The 23,740-nt window shown below is 37.5% G+C and overlaps 1 protein-coding gene across 1 annotated transcript; it reads left to right on the forward strand.

Annotated features, from left to right (window-relative positions):
- The first annotated feature begins 4,667 nt into the window (after positions 1–4,667).
- On the forward strand, positions 4,668–23,487 carry LOC107017956. Its single transcript, XM_015218272.1, has 4 exons — positions 4,668–4,890; positions 21,697–21,828; positions 23,114–23,266; positions 23,360–23,487. The coding sequence occupies exons 1-4, from the start codon at positions 4,668–4,670 to the stop codon at positions 23,485–23,487; spliced, it is 636 nt and encodes a 211-aa protein (XP_015073758.1).
- The last annotated feature ends 253 nt before the right edge of the window (positions 23,488–23,740 follow it).

Here is a 23,740-nt window from a genome sequence, read left to right on the forward strand (position 1 = left end):
GTAAATAAATATTTAATGAATGCTTCCTCTAAAGATCGAAATCAATATCTTTGCATATCGATAGGTTGCATAAGTCTTGTACCACATAATCTTGGGTTAACATGAATCACTTAGACAAACTATGAATGAAGCTTCATGGTTTGTATGTGTGGACTCATAAGTCTAGCATACATTTAAAAGTAAGTGACCCTAAGTTGTATGTGATAAAATGATGTAACCATAGAAAGGTTAAGTAAGAGTGTGAAACACACTAAATGGCCAAGTGCATTGGCATATGATGAAATGAACATTCACGTGAAGGGGTGAATAATTATGAAAAGCAAATATGTTAAAGTTAATGCATGAAATGACAATATGATAAGAGACTAATTTTAAATATGAGAGCAATCTCAAATGAGCCTAAGTAAATGTTACCAAAATGTACTCACCTATGAGAGTGTTAAGTTAATGAAGAGACAAGTCTCTTTGAATACTCTAATGAAAGTATTGAAGTCAATGCATACTTAATACTAATGATGAGATGAGAAATCATCTAATGAGCTATGATTTCCTCATGCTAGAAGCCAGCTTCCATGATGTATGAGTTGAATGTAATGTAACTTTATACTAAGCACCGATAGGCTAGCTATGAGCGTTTATGCCTTCCTTCGGAAAGGACGGAGGTTCACATAAATCTCATGAGATGAGACTATCTCTCATGCCGGGTATGGGTCTCCTTATTTCTCCTAGATTTTAACCTATACTGCCAGTATAGGGATCTAGTAGGGTTCGACTCCCTATATACGCTAGCATGTTCGGATCACTTTGGACGGCGATTCCACCTCTTTTTGGTGTGGGGCAGAGACTGGATTTCATTATGCTCACATGATCTATGTTTGTTAAGGTTAAAATTCCCAAACAAAAACTGAGTCCAGCCTCAAATGATGCACAAAATTAAATGAACGATACCAAAGGTGTAAGGATAGGATAATCAAGAGGTGAGATAGACGTAAGTAATGACACTAGGTTATTCTTGGTCATTGCACAACAAACCCGATGAGAGTCTTGAGCTTCTTCCTAGGTATGACTGGTGATTGCACTAGTATATGAATGAATGAAAATAAAGTACGTATGAACGAACAAAGCAGACTCTGTGTTTGCTGAAGAAGGATCCCTAGTTGAGGTTCTATATGTTGAGCCCTCATTTTGGGAAGTCCTAATGCCAAGTCCATGATTCCAAGATCTCATGGAATATGAAAGAATGATATGAATTGCGTGATATGATATGTGCAATGTGTTATGTGCTGCTTGTAAAATAATAAGTATGATGATGCATGTTATTCTCATGTCATGACTTTTCTAGTCCAAATTTGGCAAGTCCATTGACTTTCCTTATCCATATTTAGCAAGATCACTGAATTTCCTAATCCAAATTTGGCAATTCCACTTACTTGACTTTCCTTAAATCATGTTGTTAGAAAGACATATTCTTAGTCATGCATGTCCCATACTTAGTACAAGTGTGTACTAATCCCATACATTATTTACTTTTAAGTGCAGACACAGGTGGATGTTAGAGCTTACAGTACGACGTTGCAGCTATCCGGACGTGGAGCTTTCATCTGGATTTTGTAGGCTTTAGCTAGTGGGGCATGTCCTACTAGTGTTTCATTTCCCGTTTCATTTCAGACATTGTATTTGTGCCGTTTTGGCAAGGATACGTTTAATGCAATTATGAACTACTTTTTTCATTTGATTATTTCAATATTAGATAGTTGATTTGTGAACACCTATGATTTTAAGTATAATATGTTTCACATGAAATAATAAAATTAAAAGTTCAATTTCCGCTAAATTTAACCTAGATGAAGTAAAGATGATGTATGTAGGCTTGTCTGCGACCTCTGAGAGGTCAACGACACCTTCAAGGGTCTAGATTCCGGTCGTGATAGTTAACTACATAAATAAATAGAATTCGAATAATACCGAGTTGGATTAGGGTTCAGCATACCCGATTAGTCCCAGAACTACTAGCCAAGTAAGTTGTAAGTCCTCTCTTTAAGTCCTCTCTGTGGGCAGTCAGTTCACTGATCACGCCAGCATGCCTTTATACCTCTGGCAGGGTATATTGGGTGATCTTGATGGGGCATATACATCGGACTCCATATTAATTCATGTGGTTTTATTAGCAGTTATTAATAGCTACCACAGTTCAAGTAGACTCTACTGTATTGACCATTTATCAGTATATTCAGTATTTAGTTCGAGCATGTTATAAATTGGTCATTGCATTTAATATATCATATAGATTATTATACTTGCTTTTTTGTTTGTTGAATTATGTTTTATTTAAGCTTTATTCTATCATACATGCTCAGTACCTTCAAATACAGAAACATACGTGCGCTACATCTTCTTGTGATGTAGGTTCGGGTTCTCAACATCCAAATCACGCATAGATAGTCTTTCCGATCTCCATTTTTGCAGATTCAATGGTGATTCCTCATTCTATGAGGAAAACAATCATGAGTTTCATTTTAGTCTTTTAGTCATTTAGTTTCACTTTTTGCTAGATTTAGCTGGGGCTTGTCCCAGTATTTCTAGTACTGTCTAGAGGTTATTTTAAGATATAGTTAGTTTTAGCTTAGTATTGAGCTAATATATTCTTTGTATTAAGCTCATTAGTTTTCATGTATCTTAGTTTTAGCATATGGGTATTCCCCATCTTTTCATTATAAGTATGATTTAGCTTCTGCAACAGTTTATATTCTATAGTATGCTCATAATCATGCAAGCAGGGTTAGCTTGGGATCAATTGTGGTCCTAGTTCCGGTGTCCGCGTCTCGGGGGTAGTCTCGGATCATGACAAAACTTGGTATCAGAGCTCTAGGTTCATGAGTTCCAAGAAGTCGGAAAAGCTACACTACGTAGAGTCCTTTTAATGGGTATGAAGTGCACCACATCTAATGAGAGGGAGGCTATGACGTGTTTTTTTTGGAAAAATTCACTTTCTTGTTACTCTTATCGTGCGTAAGGTATGATGTTATTCAATTCTAACCTGACGGTCTACATTTCAGATCAGGCATCATCGTAGAGCTAACGCTAGGAATGGTAACGCCGTGAATGCAAACGCAGATCCTCCAGTCCTAGATCAAGAAGTCTCCAATGCAAAGTTCAGGAATGCCATACAGATGTTGGCTCAGAGTATGACTAACTAGAACAATCGAGTTCATGCTCATGTGAATGAAAGTGGTGGATCAGTAGCAGTAAAGGTCTGTGACTTTGTTAGGATGAATCCGACTGAGTTCTTAGGATCGCAAGCTAGTGAGGATCCTCAAAATTTCTAGGATTAGATCAAGAAGATATTTGAGGTAATGCATGTCACAAAGAATGACCAGGTTGAGTTGGCACCATACCAATTGAAGGATGTTGCTCATATTTGGTACACTCAAGAATTCATGAACTTGAGGAAGGGTAACATGATAGTCCAAGAGTATGGGCTGAAGTTTATCCAACTCTCCAGGTATGCTCCTCACATGGTTGCTGACTCTAGGGCTCGGATGAATAAGTTCTTGTATGGAGTGCCAGATTTGGTTAAATGTGAGTGCAAAAATGCTATGATACTAGGAGATATTAAGATCTCTAGGTTTATGACTCATGCTCAGCATGTTGAGGGTGATAAGCTTAGGGAACATGTTAAGGAGATTAAGAAGGCTAGGACTGGGAACTATGACTATTTCCAGCAGAAATTGGGTGGTAGAAGTCGCTCGTACAATCAGCAGAAGTTTTCCGCTCCAGCCCCGTCGTCAGCTAGTGTACCATCCTCCAAGAATAGGTATGACCAGAAGGGTAGAGCACCAGTATCTAAATCTCAGGGAAGTGTTTCAGGCACCAAGACTTACCCCACTTTCCCTAAGTGTAGTAAGAACCATCCGGGCGAGTGTCTCACAGGGAAAGAGGGATGTTTTGGGTGTGGTTAGTCTGTTCATAGGTTGAGTGATCGTCCTTCTAGACAGGATCAAGGAGGTGGAAATGGTAGTGCTCAGTCTACAACTTCAGCAGCAACAGCAAGTCACCTAACTCAGCAGGGTAACTCATCTTATACAAGCGGCGGTCAGCGCCAGAACAGGTTGTATGCAGTTCAGGCTCGCTAGGATCAGGAAGGTTTTCCTGATGTAGTTACTAGTATGTTACGAGTTTTTGACATTGATGTTTATGCATTGTTAGATCCAGGGGCTTTCTTTTGTAACTCCTTAGATAGCACTCCAATTCCGTGTTAGTCCAGAAACTCTCACAGAACCTTTCTTAGTCTCTACTCAAGTCGGTGACCCAATATATCTAGACGGGTATATAGAAATTTCCTTGTCACAGTTTCTTAGAAGTTCCTCACACTAGATATTGTAGAGTTAGAAAGGATTGACTTCGATGTTATTCTAGGTATGAATTAGTTACATTCTTTTTATGCCTCAGTCGATTGTAGAACTGGGATTGTTTATTTTCAGTTTCCAGATGAACCAATCTTAGAAAGAAAGGGTAGTAGCTTAGCGCCTATGGGTCGATTCATTTCTTATCTTAAGGCCAGAAAGATGATCTCTTAGTGTTATCTTTATCATCTAGTTCGGGTTAAGGATTCTAGATCTGAAACCCCAACTCTTGAGTCAGCACCAGTAGTTTTTGAGTTTCAAGAAATGTTTTCAAAAGATCTTCCCAGAGTCCCTCCTGAAACGGAAATTTACTTTGCAATCGATCTCCTTCCAAATATCCAGCTTATTTCTATTCCTCTTTACACAATGGCTCCTGTGAAGCTTAAGGAATTGAAAGGGCAGTTAAAGGACCTTCTAGATAAGGGCTTCATCAGACCTAGTATTTCACCGTGGGGTGCGGCACTGTTGTTCATAAAGAAGAAAGATGGTTCTCTCGGAATGTGCATTGACTATTGACAGTTGAACAAGGTCACATCTAGAATAAGTATCCCATCCCCAGGATCTACAACTTGTTTGACCAACTTAAATGTGCTAGTCACTTCTTAAAAATAGACCTCAGATCGAGTTATCATCAGCTTAGACTCAGAGATATTTACAATCCACAAATAGCCTTCAGAACTCGGTATGGTCATTATGAATTTGTAGTTATGTCGTTTGAACTAGACAATGCTCCTGCATCTTTCATGGATTTGATGAACAGAATGTTCAAACAATACTTGGACTTGTTCGTTATTGTCTTTATTGATGATATTCTCAATTTACTCTAGGAATGAGGAGGAACATGCGAGCCATTTGAGAATTGTTCTAGAGACTCTCAAGGATCGCCATTTATTCGCTAGGTTTAGCAGATGTGAGTTCTGATTGCAATCCATTGCTTTTCTTTGTCATATTGTATCTAGCCAAGAGATTCTAGTGGATTCACAAAAGATAGAAACAGTGAAACAATGGCCCAGACCTACCTCTACTACAGATATCAGAAGTCTCTTTGGTCCAGTGGGTTATAATAGAATGTTCCTGGAAGGATTTTGAGAAAAGCTTTGCAAAATTGAAAACTAGATTGACTATAACTCCTTTCTTGACTCTACCGGAGGATTAAGATGGTTATGTGATCTATTGTGATGCATTTATAGTTGGCCTAGATTGTGTGTTGATGCAGTGGGATAAGGTTATAACTTATGCTTCTAGACAGCTTAAGATTCCTTAAAAGAACTATCCAACCCATGACCTCGATCTTGTACCAGTGGTGTTTGCACTCAAGATATGGAGACACTACTTGTATGGTATTCATATAGATGTGTTCACTGATCATAAGAGCCTTCAGTATTCGTTCACCCAGAAAGAGTTGAATCATCGCCAGAGGAGATTGCTTTAGTTCCTTAAGGATTATGATATCAGCGTGCATTATCATCCTTGTAAGGTAAATGTAGTAGCAGATTCTCTTTGTAGATTATCTATGGGTAGTGTAAACTATGTTGAGGAAGAAAGGAAGGAGCTAGTGAAGGATGTTCACAGGCTTCCTCGCTTAGGAGTTCACATTATTAGCATATCAGAGACTGGTGTAACAGTTCAGAATGGGGCAGAATCTTCCTTGGTAGTGGAGGTTAAGGAAAAACAAGATAGTGATCCAATCTTGCTTGAACTTAAGGGTGTAGTTCATAATCAGAGAGTGGAGGTTATCTCCCAAGGGGGAGATGGTGTACTTCGCTACAAGGGTAGATTGTGTGTTCCTGATGTAGGGTTCAGCGTACCCAATTAGCCCCAGAATTTCCAGCCAAGTAAGTTTTAAGTCCTCTCTGTGGGAAATAAGTTTAGTGATCACGCCAGCATGCCTTTAAACTTCTGGCATGGTATATTGGGTTCACTCAGTGGGGCGTATACATCGGACTCAATATTAGATCATGTGGTTTTATTATCGGTTAGAAGTAACTCCCACAGTTCAATCAGACTCTACTGCATTGACCATTTATTAGTGTATTAAGTATTCAATTCCATCATGTTATAAATTGGTCATTGCATTCAGTATATCATGTAGATTATTATACTTGCTTTTGTGCTAGTTCAGTTATATATTATTTAAGCTTTATTCTATCTGATATACTCAGTACCTTCAAGTACTGACGCATACATGCGCTACATGTTCTCGTGATGTAGGTTCAGGTTCTCAACATCCAGATCACGAATAGATCGATCTCTCGATCTCCATTTCAGTAGATTCATTGGTGTGTCCTCATTCTCCGATGATAACAATCATTAGTTTCAATTCAGTTTTTTAGTAATTTAGTTTCAGTTTTTGCTAGATTTAGTTGGGGCTTGTCCCAATATTTCTAGTCCTGTGTAAAGGCTATTTTTGAGACATAGTTAGTTTCAGCGTAATATTGAGTTAATAATTTCTTTGTATTGAACTCATCAATTTTCATATATCTCAGTTTTAGCATATGGGTATTCCCCATCTTTTCATTTTAAGTATGATTTAGCTTCCACAACAGTTTCTATTCTTTAGTATGCTCATGATCATGCTAGTAGGGTTAGCTTGGGATCACTTATGGTCCTAGGTCCCGTGTCCACATCACGGGGGTATTCCCGAGGCGCAACATAACTGACATAAAACCATGTGAGCTAAACATGGAGTCTGATGTATATGCCCTATTGAGAAGACCCAATAAATAATATTAGAGATGAATAGGCATGACTGCTGTGGTCACTAAGTAGATGCCTACCTAGGGAACTTATAAACCTATGGGGGCATATTGTTTTTGATTTTAGGTGACTGAACCTACTCTAACTCAATATAAAGCCTACTCCCAACTGAACATGTTTAAATTATAGCGTAAGATAAGTAAAATGGATAGCTCAATAATCTGAAAATGCAATATTTATTCATGACAATGAAACAATCTAAAACTGAGACATGTATCTTTGTTAATCTGTCCTAGCTAGTGTCATTCATGAACAAAAAGAACTACATAACTAGGGTTATGATTTTATTGAAGAATCTACGCAAAAGCAATACTAAGACATGATAATCTGATTGAGAGTTGTAGAATAACTAAATCATTGTAATCTTCCAAAATTCTAAAAACCCTATATAGGTCTTGATTGTATGGAGGGAATCAAGAATTTAAATTGAATTTTAGGGACCCAATAGGTGAAAGGAAACAACTTGTGAAATCCCACATTACTGGTGATGAATTAAGATTTTTCTTTTATTTGGGGGTTGGAACTTAATAAAACCTAGTTGCATTCAGGAGAGGGTTGATCGACTCTTTCTCCTTCATTTTGTTCAACTTGATTAATTTTTGGAGAATAAGTTAACTAGGTTATGTTTTAAGAAATTTACCAGGATAAAACTGACGAAATTGACATTGTTTAGGGATCCAACACATAAGGAAAATACCAAACAATCACTGACTAAAAAGCTATTGGTGTTAACTGACGGACAGATCATTCTGTCAACCGACGAGTAGATTTAGAGGGGGTCTTTTGAGGGGTTTGATCCATGCACAAATACTACAACCCGTGCTTTGACCTACGATCTATGGTTCGACCCTTAGACATTTTTCTGGATTGTTAGTAAGTATGCTGCAGGTAGCAATAGTCATCCTACGGTCCGTGGGAGATGCCCGTCAGCGGCAGCAGGAACTTTTTTTTTTTGCAAACTTATATGTCTAGGATACAGGGTGCTACATTATCTACCCCTTGGGAACGTTTGTTCCCGAATAAAGACTTATGTAACTGAAATGGATGGGAGGAGATACAACCCTACCACTGAATATTGGAAACAGAAATCTAATTTAATTAAGTTCTAAGAACATGCAAATACGCTGCATATGCAAGTAAACTTGAAGGAATAAGATACTAAGACTAAAATATACACATGAATGACTGAAAAACTGTAGAGGAATATTATGTCAAGTTTGAATGGAGTCGATTGAAAAGAAATGAGGATACTTGGCCTTCTTGGTTTCTTCTGCTGCCCAAGCTGGTCCATTTGAAGACTGACTCCTTTAGAAAACCTTAACTTAACGACTTCTCTGTTTCTCAACTTTCAAACCTAACTATCAAAAATCCTCACTAGAACATCCTAATAAGTGAGACTATCCTTCATAACCATACTTTCTAATGGTACAATAATGCTTGATCATCCACACCCTTCTCAACCAATGAAATGTGAATGACTAGATGCACTAGTTCTGCTGTCAATTCTAACTCATAAACCACTTTACAAACTCGTTTCATGATGTTTTATGGCCTACATATCTAGGACTAATATTCCCTTTCTTGACGAATATCATCGACCCCTTCATAGATTACACTTTCAGGAGAACCCAATCATCAATTTGGAACTCCAAGTCCCTTCTTCATTAAATCTAAATATGACTTATGGTTACTCTAGGTTTTGTTAGGTCTATCTCTAATGAGCTGAATTTTTTCAATTGAATTATGAAGTGAATCTAGTCCAATCAAGGATGCTTCACCTAGTTCACACCAACCATCTACAGATCTACACATCTACCCCTATATAGTGCCTCATAAGGGGGCCATATGAATAATAGAATGATAGTTATTGTTGTAAGAGAACTCTATAAAGGAAGGTGATAATCAAAACTACCCTTGAAATCGATCACACAAGCTCTCAACATAACTTCTTATTGTATGATTTGTCTGACCATTCATCTGTTAATGAAATGATATGCTAAGATTTACTTGAGTACAAAGACTTTTGTGGAAATACTTCTAGAAATGAGAGGTAAATTGAGGACCTCTATTTTAGATGATGGATAAAGAATTCCCATGCAACCTAATTATCTCATTAAAATGTAAAGATTAGTGTAGTCCTCTGGCGACTGTGTCTTCTTAACAACCAAAACGTTCGCAAATTTAGTAACTATAACAACTGTCAATCAAATGGAGTCATGTTGTCTATAAATACGAGGTAAACCTTTAATGAACTCAATGTTGACAACTTCCCACTTTGATATAGGGATGTCAATCTCTTGAATCATACCTTTGTGTTTCTGATGTTCTACCATCATTTTCTTAGAATTAGGGCGCTTATCAAAAACATTTACTGCATCCGTTGTCAGAACATCTTAATGATGCCCAAATGAATAGAATACTTGGAGTTATGAGATTCTGCAATAATGTGTTGCCTCAATTTACCCACCTTAGGAGCATATATACAACCTTGATAGCAAAGCACAACATCTCTCCCTTGGGGAAAACCTCAACTCTGTAGCGATGAACTGCGTCCTTCAGTTAGAGAATATAGGATCAAAATCTTCCTTTTTCCTTAACCCACACTACCAACGAAGATACTGATCCATTTTGAACTGTTACAACACAATTTGACATGCTCATAAGGCGATCCCACAAGCGAGAAAGCCTAGGAACATCCTTTTGTTGTTCTATTTCTTCCTTAACATGTGCAAAACTACCAATAGATAGTTTGCTAAGTGCATCTGCTACTACATTAGCCTTACCATGATGGTAAAAAATTCATATATTCATCCTTGAGGAACTCACAAAATCTCCTCGTTCAACGATTCAATTCGTTCTTAGGGAACACATACATAAGTCTTTAATAGTCCATAAAAACATCTACGTGAGCACAATAGAGTAATGTCTCAAAATCTTAAGTGCAAACACTACTGGAGCAAGCTCGAGGTCTTGAGTTAGATAGTTCTTCTAATTCAACTTAATATTTATAAAAGAATAATATATAACCTTAACTCTATGTATGAACACACCATGTAGGCCAGCTGTAGAGGCATCATCAAATTTCACATAACCGTCTTAACCTTCCGGTGGAGTTATGTTAGACTCTCAAAATGAGCTAGGTTGAATTAGAGAAAAAAATGTTGGTTATGATTTTATTAAGTCCTTAAATGACTAATTATAGTGTTAAGACTCAGTGCGTTAAGTATGGATGAGTTTGGAGGTCAAATATCCAAGAACGTCCAAGACGTTCGAAAGTTTTTCCTTAAAACGTGCTTGTGTGTCTTAGTGTGTGTTGTCAAGTATTATGTGTGTTTGGAGTTGAAAGACAGTTTAGTTTACCATAGTATCCTAATAATCATGTTAAGGGTCAAAACGTCCATCTCTGACCCCCAAGGATCTCCCTAGAATGTCGATCTCCGACCCCACGGATCGAAATAGGGGTCCACGAAGGAACCCCAAACTTTAGCCAAGTGTAACACTCCAAAAGTATAAGACCTAATCTAGAGCATAAACATAGTTTCTAAAGGTGAGGACACTGTGTTAAGACCTCATATAATCTATATTGGTCATTTAGGATGTTTAAGAATCAAAACGACAAGAAACGTTCAAGACGTTCGGAAGCTAGTCAAATTGAACTAGTGAAACATCCTTAGGTTTTGTAAAGGTTTAGGAGTGAAGTATGAGGTCTAAAAACATATAAAAAGACATTAAAGAGGTAAAACTATTTTTATAGGAACGTCCAGGTAGGACCTCCCAATGGTAACCTTAGGGGTCCACGAAAGGACCCCAAACTTTGCTTGGCAAGGTGCGAAGGCAGCATCCTATTTGTACATGGATGAGAAAAGTCCGCGTCGTGGACTTGGGTGTCTTTTTGGTCAAATATCAATTTTACGTAGCAGGCAGGTAACGGACTCTCATGTATCAAAAATTAGTTTAGAAAATTCATGCGTGAAAAACTCCGCGTCGCAGACTTGCTACCCGATGAAAATCTACAATTTGGTTTTGAAGTTTGACTTCATTAAAGTGTCAAATTATGTGAGGGATATTTTTGGTATTTCATGGGGGTTAAATATATTTATTTCCAATCCTCTTTCCCACATATTTACCCACTCAAATGAAATACCCAAATCAAAACTAAAAAACTCTCCCTCTCTCTAGTTTCTCTCTCTATTCGTCCTCCATTGAAGGAAGAAGAAAGCTTGAAGAAGAAGACTAATTTATCTAGGATTTCACTTCAATTTCGTGGATTAATATTCATTAAGGTATGAGTTATTCACTATTGGATTTCCTTTCCCAAAGAGTACCTGTCAAAGTTGATTTTGAAAACACCCAATTCCAATGGTTTTCCAATTGTAATGGGTTTTCTTCAAAACATCAAATTGATGATAAAATGTGATTTCCTATGACTAATTGAGTATATATATTTTATTAATTTATGTTAATTGATGTAATTTCACATTGATCATGTTCCCTTCCCCTAATTCCCCAAATCTCGAAACTTGGTCATGAATTAACGGGAATTGGAGAATGATTTGATTATTAGAATTGTTTTATCTATTATAATTAATGTATTTATTTATTAGGGTAATTTATTGTTGGGATTGCATCAATTTCTTGATGAATTCATGACGAAACATAATTACACTAACCTTAGGATATGAATTTATGTTAATTGGGATAGTGATGATGCAATTGACCTAGTTCTTGTATTAATTACTATTTGTTAACGTTACTACACATACTATTGGATGTAATTGGTTGATTGATGGTAAGACCATGATGATGGCTTTTGAGGGAGATTTGGTAAGTCTTCATGATCCTAAAAATTACTTCAATTATGATTACTTGGGTTTAGTGATGAAGTTATATTGAAGTATACCTTGTGATAGGATTGAACATTTTATAAATATGGTGATGACTTATCAATGTGCCTTATTATGATGTGTTTATGTAAATGTGCTAACCTCACATGTATGAACAATTCTTATTGAGTTACGATGATGAATATCATATAAGGGATAAGCCCTATGACCTAAACTAAGCTATGATTGTTAATAAAGGCTTAAAGGCATTATAAAAAAGGACTATCTTAGCACAAAGTGAACTTGATAATGGGAGGTTTTGACTTCCCATAGAGGGAGATTCACCCTATAGTTCCATATGAGGTGTTGAGTCCCCTATGAGGTTTACTCACCCAATGGATTCCCATGAGAGAAGGCTCCACTTGCCAAATGGCATGAACATATATCATACCTATCTCTTAGTTCTTGTACTATGTTGCCCCCATAGGAAGACTAGCTAGTGGATCCACCTAGAAAGCTACATTTATGTTTGGTTCTACTTTGGCCGATAGACCACCTTTCGTCGTTATAAGGTTTTACAAGACCGGATTCCACACTTATCTTTTGTGGTCTATTTCGGTTATGTCATGTGTTCCCTAAAATAAAATGAAATAATGAAGTACAAACCAAATAGGGTGACTTAAAAGGTTTGACTTAGTCTAAGTAGGGGTATGGGACTCTACCTGAGCCTTGCACTAGTTTTCCTTGAGGGAAGCCTTAGGAGGTTGTTCTTATTAATTTATATGCCTATAAATTTATATGATGATCTTATATGTTGAAGACACCTTATGATGTTGAATTCACTTATGAATATATGTTTTGTCTATATTGCTAAAGTATAATGTAATATATTCTTAATGATATGATTTGTGAAGTTGGAAATTGGTTGTTGTTATAGTTAGGTTTACTTGATGAAGTAAGATTATGGGGATTTTCTTGGTCATTGCACAAGTGTACTTAATGAGGGTCATGACTAATAGTCTTACTTTGGTTTTGTTATAATCAACTCTTATTCATGCTTAAGATTTTATGACTTGATGCTAAAGTTGTATTGGAGTATGGGTTCAAGTATGATTTGCATGTTACTTGCTTTGACTTAAGGTGATTTGGTCTTTTATAATACATGGTATTGACTTGATGAATATGAATTAATGACTTGTATTTGTTCTTGAATGTTCATAAGGCTTTTCAAATGTAAAATAGCATGTTTTCATGAAATGTCCCTTTTTAACATGATTTGATATTATATGTGTATATGGTCTCATACTTAGTAAATGTGATGTGTTAACCCCATTCTCTCCCTTTTTCCTAACATTTTAGATTCCGGTCGTTGAAGTCGTTTGGGACGACTTTTAAGAATACTTGGAATTCCTCAACCATCCAAGTTGTGTAGGTCCTCACTTTCCGAGGGCGATGCCAATATCAAGCTTATGAGGTTGTTTGGTTTTAAGACTCTTATGTTCATTCCTTTCATTTGAGTACAAATTGTATAACATATATGTGGATCTATTACATTTTTATATGGGATATGCCCATTTGAGATATTCTTGTTTTAGATTGATATGAGAAGATTTACTCTTTGAAGACTATGTTATATCTTATATACCTATGTGCAAATAAAGTAGAAGACTAAGTAATCTTCTTATACGAAGGGTATATATATACTCGATAAATATATATTATGTGTAAGCGAGATTCTAAGTAAATCTCAATGTAGAAGTAATCGAGAAGTTTTAAATTTTTAGCATTTTAAGCTATTAATGTAATCATATAAACTAAGAGGCTAGTCTTAGTCCTCAAAGAGGATGATGACGCCGGTTACGTATAAGGGGTGCTTCCCGAATATGACAAACATGGTATCGGAGCACGAGGTTTAATATATTTAGAGTATATTTCTCTCTCAACAACGTCTATGAAGGTTCTTACTCATAATTGTGAAGCGCGCCACACTTATGAATAAGAAACTATGTGATTCTTAGGAAACTCTCTCTTTTCATGGAAATCCAATATCATGCCGCTAGAGTATACTTTATGTGTACGTTCACCAAAACCTTGTTCTTTGGTTATAGGCAATGAATACTCGAAGGAACGCGGTATAAAGAATTGGGAAAGAGATTTCTAAATAAGGAGTTCCTCCCCGTGGTGATCAAGTCCCTCCTCTAGAAGAAGATGCTAATGATTACAAAGCTCCGGTCAATCCTTCACCTTTGACAGGTGGTGACATAAGGTCTATCCTTCACCAATGTTCCAATCCATTACTACACAAGCACAAGCCGTCACCACTCAAGCACAAGCCATGACGGCCCAAGTTAATCGGGAGGTGGTACCCCGAGCAAACCAACATGTTTGCACCATGACCTCTCATTTGAGGGATTTCACTCGAATGAATCCCCATACTTTATATGGGTCCAAATTTAAGGAAGACCTTCAAGAGTTCATTGATTTAAGTCTACAACATTCTTTATGCTATGGAGTTAACTACTAGTGAGGAAGACGAGTTAGCCACTTACCAACTCAACGATGAGGCCCAAACTTGGTACGTCAAATGGAGAGACAATAGACCTTTAAGGGGTGGGCCGGTGACTTGGGAGATCTTCAAGAAGGATTTTATTGATAAGTTCTTTCCTAGGTATAAGAGGGAAGCCAAAGTGGTTGAGTTCATCAACCTTCGTGAAGGAGGTATGAGTGTACTTAAATACTCTTTTAAATTCACTAAATTTTCAAAGTGTGCTCCTTCTGTGGTTTCCGGTCCTAGGGATGAAATGAGTCGCTTTTTGACAGGGTTGTTGGATGGATTGAAGGAAGAATGTCATTCTGCTTGCTACATGACAATATGAACATCTCTCGTCCCATGGTTCATGCTCAACAAGTGGAAGAGACAAGGGCTAAGAGAAAGAGTAGGGAGGCTCAAAGGGCAAGATCATTTGATGGATGTTCTTCAAAGTGTAGGCTTGATATAAAAGACAAGCCTAGTTTCAAGAAGAGGTTCTCTAAACAAGTTCCTTCTAAGTTCTCTAAGTCTCGTGATGAGAAGGTGACTAAACCTAGTTCCCAAAAGGGAAAGAGTGGAAACTCACCTAATGAGAAACCTACTCGTACTATATCTTCCCACTATTCCATCTGAATGGCAAATTTATTTTGGTATTGATTTTCTACCGGATACAAATACCATTTCAATTTGTCCTTATCAGATAGCTCCGGAAGATTGAAAGAGTTGAACGCTCAACTCAAAGACTTACTAGACAAGGGATTTATTTGGCCTGGTATTTCTCTATAGGTTGCTCTAGTATTGTTTGTGAAGAATATGTATGGGTCCCTTAGAATATGTATCAATTACCGTCAACTCGAAAAATTCACAATCAAGATGATGTATCCTCTCCCGCGGATTGATGATTTATTTGATCAACTCCAAGGTGCGAGTTACTTTTCCAAGATTGACTTGAGATCGGGATATCACCAACTTCTAGTGAGAGATTAAGATATTCCCAAGACGATATTTCGAAGAAGATATAGCCACTATGAGTTCTTAGTAATGTCCTTTGGTCTCACTAATCCTCCGGCGGCGTTTATGGACCTAATGAATAGGGTTTTTCGAAGTTACCTCGATTCATTTTTCATTTTCTCCATTGACGACATCTTGGTATATTCGAAGAATAAAGGTGAACGCACAAACCATTTGAGGGTGGTGTTACAAGTGCTTAACAAACACCAGTTTTTATCCAAATATAGCAAATGTGAGTTTTGGCTGAGGTCGGTAGAGTTTCCTAGTCTTTCATCTCTAGTGAAGGGATAGAGGTTGATCCAAGGAAGAGCAAGCGGTGAAAAAAATTCATCTAGGCCTTTGGCTCCTAGTGGCATTAGAAGTTTCTTATGCCTACCAAGTTATTGTAGAAGGTTTGTTGATGGGTTTGCGTTTATTGCTTCCTCCTTGACAACCTTGACCCAAAACAATGTTAAATTTGAGTGGTCCGAGGCATGTAAAAAGAGCTTCAAAATGTTGAAGATAAACTTACTTCCGCTCTTGTATTGACTCTACCAAAGAGTACTACGGGTTTTGTGGTCTATTGTGATGCATCCAGAGTCGGGTCGGGGTGTGTTCTTATGCAATATGGCAAAGTTATAGCTTATGCTTCTAGGCAACTCAAAGTTCATGAGAAGAATTATCCAACTCATGACCTTGAGTTAGCAGCCGTGGTTTTTGCCTTGAAAATGTGGAGGCATTATCTTTATGAAGGTTCATTATGATGTGCATACGGATCATTAAAGTCTCTAATGTGTATTCACTCAAAAGGAGTTGAATCTCTGGAAACAGAGATGGTTAGAGCTGTTGAAAGACTATGACATGAATGTTCTCTATCACCCCGGCAAGGCTAATGTGGTAGCGGATTCTCTAAGTCGGTTGTCCATGGGAAGTGTGTCCCATATGGATGAATCAAAGAGGATTCCATTAAAATATGTTCATAGTTTGGCTCGTTTAGGAGCGAATTGAAGATTCTCCAAATGGTGGCATGGTGGTACATCATAACTCCGAGTCGTCTTTGGTGATTGAGGTGAAGTCTAAGAAACACCTTGATCCATTATTGATTGAGTTTAAGAGTCAGTTCTTTTAAATATGAATGAGTCATTCTCCCAGGGGGCATGGTGTTCTTATGTATCAAGGTAGATTTTGTGTCCCTAATGTGGATAGTTTGAGGAGTAGGATCCCGGAGGAAGCTCATGGAGCCTGTTACTCTATTCATCCGGGATCTACAAAGATGTACCGTGACCTTAGAGAGGTATTTTTGTGTGATGGTCTATAAAGGGATATTGCGGAGTTTGTTACAAAGTGTCCCAATTGTCAACAAGTGAATGCCAAACACCAAAAACAGAGTGGTCTACTACAAGAAATCAAAATTCATATTGGTAAGTGGGTAGATGTATATAAGGATTTCGTAGTAGGTTTTCCTCAAACTCGAAAATAATATGAATCTATATGGGTGGTAGTGGATAGATTGACCAATCTTCGGCGGAAGACTATGCAAAAATCTATATTGACAAGATAGTAAGTCTTCATGGGGTTCTTTTGCCCATCATATCAGATAGGGGTCACCAATTTACATCTAGATTTTGGAGATCGTTTCAAAAGGGTTTGGGTACTCAAGTTAAGTTAAGCACAACTTTTCATCCCCAAATAGATGGTCAAGCGAAGATGAATATTCAAACTCTTGAGGATCTACTTAGAGCTTTTATTATTGATTTTAAAGGGAAATTGGGATGAGAATTTGCCTTAGGTTGAGTTCTCATATAACAATAGCTTTCATTCATCCATCTCTATGGATCCTTAAGAATCCTTGTACGGTAGGAGGTGTAGATATCTTATTAGATGGTTTGAGGTTGGTGAGTCTTCACTTCATGGTCCCGATTTGATTTATAAGATTTTGTAGAAAGTTCATATCATAAGGAAACGGTTGCAAACAGCCTATAGTCGGCAAAAATCTTATGCGGATCATACGAGAAGAGACCTTAAATTCGAAGAAGGCGATAAGGTGTATTTAAAAATTTCTCCTACGAAAGGGGTGGTTATATTTGGCAAGAATTGGAAGTTGAGACCTCGTTATGTGGGTCATTATGAGATCTTGCAAAAGTTTGTTAAGGTTGCTTATGAGTTGAAGCTTCCAAGTGAATTATGTTCGCTTCATCCGCTTTCCCATATTTCTTTGTTAAAGAAGTGTGTCGGTGATCCCGAATCTATTCTCCCTATTGAGGGTCTTGGTGTGAAGGATAACCTCTATTGTGAGGAGGTTCCGGTATAAATACTTGATCGTCAAGTAAAGAGGTTGAGGAACAAAGAGGTGGCCTTCGTAAATGTGTTATGGAGAAACCACCTAGTTGAGGAAGAAACAAGGGAGGCCAAAGCCGACATGAAGTCCCATTATCATCATCTATTTATTAGTGAAGGATAGTTGTTCTTGATTATAATGAAAATACTGACTAAATTTGAAATTGTTATGACTTTTAGAGAAGTTTTGCAAAATGTGCGTTTTTTGTGTCATTACAGTGAAGTTACAGTGAATTGTGCATAGTGACTTCAAAATTTTCAATTCTTCTTATTTGAGTTATTTTGTGCATTTTGGTATGGTGAGTTTTTATGAAATGATGTTAAGCATGATGGTAAATTGAGTTTTGGCATAGTTGACTCATATATGGTATGCTGAGCTCAGTATGTTGTGAGAAGGAAATTCCTCATATTTCGATGTTAAGATTTATGTGTAGTGATTGGAGTCTTTCTATGTATAAATTCCATGATTGATACTGTAATTTAAAATATCGTGTATTATTGTTGGTTGGGCTGCTAGTTTTGAGTCATCCTTTCCTTCCAAAAGATTTTGGTGTCATTCGGGGAAGAATGTTCCTGGGGGGAAGGGGGGGCAATGTAACACTTTGAAAGTCTAACACCTAATATAGATCCTAAAATGAGTGTCTAAAGGTGAGGACACTGTTTTCAGACCTTATATAATGTAACTAAGTCATTTAGGAAGTTTAAGAATAAAACGACAAGAAACATCGAAGAGTCCAGAAGCTAGTCAAATTGAACTAATGAAACGTCCTTAGTTTTCCTAAAGGTTTAGGAGTGGTGTATAAGGTCTAAAACTTGTAAAACAGCTTTAAATAGGTTAAATAATGTATATAGAGTAAAAATGTCCAGGTTTGACCCCTGCAGGGTCGCCTTAGGGGTCTAGGAAGGACCTCAAACTTAGCTCGGCAAGCTGCCAAGGCAGCAGCTAATCTGTCCATGAATGAAACAAGTCTGCATAGCGAACTTGGGTGGATTTTTTGATTAAATCTTAAGTTCGCGTGGCGGGAAGGTAGAGGACTCTACTGTCTCGAAAATTAATTTTGAAAATTCATGTTGGAACAGCTCCGAGTCGCGGACTTGCTGGGTTTGAAGTTTGACTTCAATAAAGGGTCAACATAAGTGAGGGGTCATTTGGGTATTTCATGGGTGGGGGTATCTATATTAATTTCCAATCAGTTTTCCCTCACATTAACCCACTCAAATCAAATCCCAAATCAAAACCCAACAAATTTCACCTCTCACTAGTTTCTGTCTCTATTCATCCTCCATTGAAGGAAGAAGAAAGCTTGAAGAAAAAGGCCAATTTCTCTAGGATTTCACTTCAATTTAGTTGATTAATCTTCATTAACGTATAGGTTCTTCACTCTTGGGTTTCCTTTCCCCAAGAGGTCCTCTAAAAGATGATTTCTAAAACACCTAATTTCAAGTGTTTTCCAATTCTAATTTGTTTTCTACTTAACTTCAAATTGATGATAAGTTCGGATTTACTATGACTGATTGAGTATAGATTGTTGATTAATTGGTGTTAATTGATGCAATTTCACGTTGATCATGTCCCCTTCCCCTAATTCCCCAAATCTTGGATCTTGGTCATGAATTAATGAGAATGGAATAATTATTTGATTATTAGACTTGTTTTATCTATTCTAATTCATGTATTGATTTACTATGATAATGTATTGTGGGATTGGATCAAATTCTTGATTAATTCTGGATGAAAGCTAATTCCCCAAACCCTAGGTTATGAATTGATGTTAATTGGTATAGTGATGATGCAATTGACCTAGTTCTTGTATTAATTAATATTGATTGATGTTACTACACATACTATTTGATGTAATTGGTTGGTCGATGGTAAGACTATGATGATGTATTTTGAGGGAGGTTAGATAACTCTTCATGTTCCAAACCTTTACTTCAATTATTATTACTTGTGTTAAGTGATGAAGTTATATTGAAGTATACCTAGTGATAAGATTGATTAGGGTTGGTATGATGTTGAATTGAAATGTCTTGATACATGGTTTGTGAGGTGTTGGTTAATGTGTACATTTTATAAGGATGGTGACTTCCAATTTAGTCCCAAGGTCAAGACCCCACTCCTGACTTCCTAAATTCAACTATGAATGTCAATTCAAAGTGTGTGGAGATTGAATTATGTTACAAGAAATGAAGAGTGTTGTGGTTGTGTGCCTACAATGATGTGCAACCCAAAGAAAAAGCTGACGCTTTCTTAACCTGATCGCCGGACTTTTGAGGATGAAAAGAAAAGAGAACTTTAGAGAAAATGGTTGGGATTTAGATAAAGTGAGGAGGCAAATGATTATTAGAGATGTGGTATTGAATTGGGGAGTGATTTATGGAGAAATTGAATGGGTGGAAATGGATATGGAAAGATTTAACAAAGAAAATGGAAATAGAGAAGAATTTGAAAGATTGGGTTTTTAATATAACCGTTCGAGTATGGACGATTTACTGACTGAATGGATCCACAAGACCCCGTTTCCCGTTCATCGATTAGGGCCATCTATTATTCTTAGACATAGAAAAATTTTGTGGCTTACCTGGCATCTATGGGAACCATTGACGATCCATCGATTGAATGACATACCGTCGATGGGGTCCATAGACTTCTCCACTAGACCATTTTATGTAGATTTCTTATTTTGTCTCCTGCACATGTAACACCAATTAGTCCATTCTTTTATCGTTATTTTCTCATATTTATATCAACCAAAGTTTTCTTTTGTTCAATTGATAATCTCATCATCAAAGGAATTTGTTTCACAACCCCCCCCCCTCCTTTAACTTTATTCTTTCGGAAATACCTTGACGAAAAAGAGACAATCATGGGTTAAAGATAACTATAAACCTTTTTCCTCGTGGGATCGACCCCAACCTACTAGTTGAGGTCTTTATTTGATAAATATCACTTTTACTTCTTTAGGGAGGTTTAATTTGAGCGTATCAAATTTTGGCGACGCAGCCAGGGAAATTTTTCTTTTAGATTAATTTTAACTACAGTATTGAACTTTAGTCAACTATTTCCTAATTTTACCTTTTCTTTGTGGTGTTGTCTCTATCAGGTCTAGCTCTAATGTATATAAAGCACACTGATCCGAGGGGAACCATTCTGCCCTTACGATCCCGAATTGAATTGAACTTAGCGGAGAATTGAGAATCAAGGGGTCCAAGTAAACCCAAATAGAGGGAATATAGGTGATGGAGAAATCTTGCAGCCCCGAAGACTAGTTGGTGCAAAAAATCAGGCACCCATTGAAAATAAATTAGAAGACTCCATGAGAGTGAAACCTCTAGAATCCCCACGACCTCATGACTATTATAGAGGAAACGCAAAAATTGCAGACTTTGATAGATCTCTTATCCTACCCCACTACCCCTGAGGCGTACATTCGTGTTGACGAGTAGCCTGATGCAGATTCTCACCGTAAGAGGTTTATTTTTTGGACCGCCACAAGAAGATCCACATGCTCATATATCCAAGATTAGAATTGTTTCCAAAAGTTGTGTGGGTACACCAAATCTAGACATGGATGTCATCGAGTTGTGACTGTTCTCTCTATCACTAATAGGTGAGGCTTCTATATGGTTTACCGAGCTTCCTACATATTTATGAGTACATGGGGTCATTGAGAGATGTGTACTTAGCAAGGTATTATTCAGTGTCCAAGAATCTCAATCATAAGGATAAGGTGAACAACTTTTAGCATTACCTGGAGAGCCGGTGAGTAGCTCTTGGAAAAATTCACTACATTCATTAGTGGTGTACCGAATCATGGCATTGATGATGATTCACTAAAAGAGTATTTCTATAAAGGTCAAGATGACAAAAATAAAGCGGTGCTTGATACTATTGTTGGTGGCTCCTATGAGGATTGCACATCTGCTGAGATTGCAGAGAAGTTGGACAAGATATCTCGCAATAACAAAGCTCGGAGCACTAGAAAGTGTAACACTGGGCGAAAAACCTTTGTTGTTTAGGCTATAAATAATCAGGCCACATATGAGATTCATGAAGAGTTGGCGCATATGTGAATTGATTTGGGGTTGGTCTTGAGGCATGTGAGCGGAGGCGTAGAGGAGGTGAATACGGTGATCAATTTGACTAAACCTCCACCCCCATCCACAGATGCATATGTAGTTAATGATCATATTGGGGGTTTCAAACCAAATGCCTAAGGTTCTTATCCGAAAAATTGGTGCCAAGGTGAAGGAAGTCATGGTCATAGTATGGTAGTTACAACTGAGAGGGTCAATATGTACGAGATAGGAACGACAACTGCACCAACAACTTCAACCAGAAAGACTATGGTAACAGGAACGGTCGGGTTGGACCGAATCTTCCGCCTCAAAATTGGGAAATTGCCCCTAGGGAAGGTCGAGATAATATGTCGCAGATTGAGGATATGATGCAAAAGATGATGAGGAGGTTTGAGGCAATTGAAAAGAATGTTAAGGAGAAGAGAAGTTACCTATCTGGCATTGGACAAAAGGTGGATGCACATGCGGTCTCGATAAAGAACCTTTAGCTACAGATGACTCAGTTGTCTACTATTGTGAACCAACGCCAACCTGGAACTCTTCAAAGAAACATTATCCATAGCCCAAAAAAAAGATGGAAATGTAAGACAGTCACAACTCGAGGAGGTAAGTAGACCATTGATCCACCTATGCCGTATGTACTAGAAGGGTATATGTGAAAGGAAGATGATATACCAGAATCTCATAAAGTGGTCCTCATCCCTAGACCTTCACTATCATTTCGATAGATATTAGTGAAGAAAACAGAAGATGGTAAATATCGCTGATTTATCGCTATGTTAAAGCAGTTGTCTATCAATGTTCCATTGATAGAAGCTTTAGAGAAAATGCCCTGATATGCTAAGTTGATGACAGAATGCAACATTGTAGTGTTATTTCCCCGAGGTCTTTTATGAAGTACAAGAATGATCTAGGTGCCTTCAATTTTCCATGTACTATAGGGTTGCTACACTTTGCGAAGGCGCTTTATAATCTTGGTGAGAGCATAAATCTCATGCCACTGTCCATTCACAAGAAGTTAGGCTTGTGGGAGACGAAACCCACTACGATGCGGTTACTAATAGCCGATCAAACTATAAATAGGATCATAAGTGTACTCCATGACGTTCTTGTGAAAGTGGAGTTCTTCATCTTTCAACTTGACTTTATAATTCTTGATTGTGAAGTTAATTTTGAGGTCCACATTATTCTAGGGAGATCAGTCCTGGCCACAGGGCGTGCACTAGTTGATATACAAAAAGGGCATACGAAGTTTAGTTTGAATAATGAAGAAGAAACTTTCAACATCATTAGGTCCATGAAGCATAGTGGTGAGATCCAAATGACATCTGCTATAACCTACAGAGGTGAGATTCTATCCAAAGTGCAAATTGAAGAGTGACTAGATGTTGAGTAATTAGTGTTGGTCATTATGAATTTTGAAAGTGATGTTATTGAAGATTATGATGCTTTGGTTGCCGCACTTGAAAGATACGAATATCGTTCAAAGCCAAAAAATTTGGAGTTGGACATGACGCAACGCGAGTCTCCACCTGTGAGACCATCTATTGTAGAGGACCCAAATTAGAGCTTTAGTCAATACCACCTCATCTCAGGCATGAGTTTTTGGTTAGAGATGAAATTTTGCTACTGATTATTACACCAGATTTAAAAAAGGCATCAAGTAGAGTTCTTAGTGGCGGTGTGAAAGAGGTTCAGACTAGCCATTGGATGGACTATTGCAGATATTATTACGATCACTCACGATATTTTCTCCCACAAAATCCAACTAATGAAAGATCACAAACCGAGTATTGAGCACCAAAGAAGGTTGAACCCAC

The sequence above is a fragment of the Solanum pennellii genome, chromosome 1 (genome assembly GCF_001406875.1).
Source record: "Solanum pennellii chromosome 1, SPENNV200".
Lineage (NCBI taxonomy): Eukaryota > Viridiplantae > Streptophyta > Magnoliopsida > Solanales > Solanaceae > Solanum > Solanum pennellii.